We start from the raw sequence: 3,327 nt of genomic DNA on the forward strand, positions 1-3,327 counted from the left end.
CGCTCCATATCAAACTCCCACACATGCTTAACCTGTGCAATGCTGGCCATACACCTCTGCCAGTACACTCTGGACGTATTACCTCGCCAAACAAATAAAAACAGAAATCAGCCTACATTTGCACACCCGGCTAGGAGGCCAACCGACACGTGTCAACACACACACAGAAAAGACGGCCGGCAGTCGCCTCGCCCACTTCCTGATTCCCCAACAAAACACCATCACCTTGCGCAATAACTTGTTTCTAATATTATTCATAATTTGTCTAACATTAATTTTCTGTATTATATGATGTTACAAACAAAATATACAATTATAAATAACTATGATTACATCATACACTCCCCCCACCATAACTCAACATTCACCACGCTCTTCAACAGGAAGTAAAACTATCAGTCTATGAGCGGACCGTTTAATTAACATATCGGTTTGACCTTTGTACTGTGGACCTGGTTTATGCACTTTATACCTCAAGGTTACATCTGGCACCTGACCATCAGTTCCAGGTACAGCTACGGCAACTTCGGCCATTTTCCATGCACCCTTTACAATATTGTTTTCCTGTATAAGTACAATATCACCTGGTCTTAAATTCCTACACTATGTATGCCATTTTTGCCTAACTAAAAGTGAAGAAAAATAATCTCGATGCCACCTCTTCCAAAAAGAATTTACAATCTTCTGCATAAACTGAAAACTTTGCCTTGGATTATTACTTTCATCCCATAATCCACTTGGGACTCTGACACCTGTATGACCTAAGAGCAAGTCATTAGGGCAAAGATAAATGCCCAAACTGGGATCAAACCCTGGTTTGAGACCAATTGGACGGCTGTTCATTAAATTAGCAATCTCAAACATACAAGTCTGAAGCTCACTCCATGAAAGAATATTAGTACCAACAGACATCGTAATACATCTCTTTACAGACTTTATCAGAGATTCGCTGCACCCATTCTCCCATGGAGCATCTGCAGACTTGTTGAATGTCCAACTCATTCCGAAAACACTACCAAACTCTGAAATTTGTGTCACATTCCAGTTCCTGGCCATAGTTCGCAATTCTTTGTTAGCTGCTACTAACTGTGTGCCTCCATCTGAATGCATACGCTTTGAAATCCTCTTATGGAGACAAACCTACGTAATGTCATTAAAAATTCTCTGTATCATAACCTCTGCTAAATCTAAGTACACAGCTCTACTCACCATACAATTAAAGATTATCCCATAAACCTTTTTTTCTAGTGCGCCTCTTGACTGTGTCTTTCACAATAAATGGTCCAAACATTTAAAAAAGGGTGGGGCGGGTTGAAGTCTCTCAGATGGACACTGACCCATGCATTGCTCTTCAGTCTTCTTAGCCAATTTACGACAAATGACACACCGAGCCTTCACTGACTTTATAAGTTTCCTGGCTCCAGGCACCCAAAACTTGGATTGCAATTTGGCTAAGGTTACCTCTACACCAGCATGATCTATCTCATGGATGTGTTTAACATACAATCTTGTGAATGAATGCCTCACAGGTAACAATACGAATGTACTCCTGTTCCAATTATCCTTCAGCCATACTGAAATCCTTTGACCAACACATATTAAACCTTCCTCATTCATCACAGCTCCAAGTCTCTCATATCTCTTTTCCCAGTCATCAGCTACAGTCTTCTGGACCCACCCTACCCATATATCCTCTGCTACTTTCAAATCATCTGAGTGAGGAACTAAAAAGACACCTTTAAATGACCTCAACCTAACTGCCTTCAAAACTCTAGCAGTCACTCTGAAAAGCTTACTGTAACTACCATATCTATTTACATCAATTATAACAGTATTATCCCTACATAGATTATTTACAATTTTGACTGGAGCAATATCTGGTAGTTCGAGATCATTTGACTGACTGATGGGCCATTCACTAACAGGTAAACACATAAATGGGGGTCCATTCTGCCATGAAGAATCAGAATCTAAAAGCATGGGGTGTGTAGGCCTTGTAGTTAAGTCTGCTGGATTATTTCCTGAGGATGTCCAAAACCATTCAACAGATTTTGATTTAGTTTGAATTTCTGCTACTCTAGTAGCGACAAAAATATTAAAACTGCTTGACTTATTACAAATTTGTGCTCTGACAATAGATGAATCAATAATATGTATGACTGACTCAAGTTCAATGTCTATTTCCTTCTCAGTCACAGTCCTCAACTGGCAGGCCAACGCAGCCCCACATTTACAACCACTACATTTAGGTATACATGAAGTTCCAAAATTTTCAACTGAAAAAAAATCTCCTAACTGTTTTGAGAGGTTCTCACTGTATCGTGGTATGATGTCATTGACCTCAGTAGCTACAGTCATGTGGCTAATCCTTACCGTTAAGACACTATTGGTACCCATATTCTTATTCATAACTGGATATGAACCTCTTACACACATTCCAAAATTGTTTTGCATTAGCTGTAAGGTATCAATGGTTCTAACCACTTGAGGTATCATGCTACTGTGATCCACGCCAATTAACAAATCTACCTTGCCTGTTGGCCGACAAATTTTCCACTCCTCTACACCAAACAATTTAGCTATCAATGTGGTGTCAAATTCTGCAATGTCAGATGTAATTTCATTGATACTACAAGCTTCAATAGTCCATTCAGTACCTGTCAAATCAGTAATTGGCACATTATAAACTTTACTGTCAAACAGCTCAGTGCTATTCCCAACTTTAGTTACAGTGAGACTTACATCTTTACCTCTTAAACCCAACTTGTTTGCCATCCGATGCGTAATCATGGTTAAATTTGAACCTGATCCCACAATGTTGCCACCTTTTGCCCTTTACTCTGCATATGTCCAATCATCAACAATACCCCTCCTCGACAATAAGTTATTTGATCCTGTACTCGACTGGTGAAATAATTTTGTACAAACAAAGAATGGAGAATAGGGTGGTGAAGTCTGCCGCATACTTCATTATTTTGATCTTTAACATGACATAACTCTCTGTTCAAACAGTCACTACTGACATGTCCCTTTCGTAAGCAGATGAAGCATACTCTATTGCTTTTTAACAGCTCATATTTAGATTTATTATCCAAGTACTGAAACCCTGAACAATCCAAAATGCTATGGGAAGCTGTACCATGAAACCAACAGTTCTTATTAATGTTAGGTGGCATGTTAGGTCTACTCCTAGCTTGACTTTGGTTCATGTTTACAATACATTCATTTAATTGTTGTTGTTGTGACTCTTGGTTTTCTCTTAACTGCTTAATTGCTTCATTCAAGTTATCTGAAAAACAGCGATCCTCATGAGTCGCACTGTGCACT

The 3,327-nt window shown here is 39.1% G+C and overlaps 1 protein-coding gene across 1 annotated transcript; it reads right to left on the bottom strand.

Annotated features, from left to right (window-relative positions):
* Positions 1 to 1,269: 1,269 nt before the first annotated feature.
* LOC136830998 (uncharacterized) lies at positions 1,270 to 2,790 on the bottom strand. The gene has a single exon (XM_067090939.1). It carries the CDS (start codon positions 2,788 to 2,790, stop codon positions 1,270 to 1,272), a length of 1,521 nt encoding a protein of 506 aa, XP_066947040.1.
* Between the last annotated feature and the right edge of the window lie 537 nt (positions 2,791 to 3,327).

Source organism: Macrobrachium rosenbergii, chromosome 48 (assembly GCF_040412425.1).
Source record: "Macrobrachium rosenbergii isolate ZJJX-2024 chromosome 48, ASM4041242v1, whole genome shotgun sequence".
NCBI classification, from domain to species: Eukaryota; Metazoa; Arthropoda; class Malacostraca; order Decapoda; family Palaemonidae; genus Macrobrachium; species Macrobrachium rosenbergii.

Coding starts and splice junctions, on each gene's coding strand:
- LOC136830998 (XM_067090939.1), bottom strand. CDS start 2,790: ATGATTACGCATCGGATGGCAAACAAGTTGGGTTTAAGAGGTAAAGAT.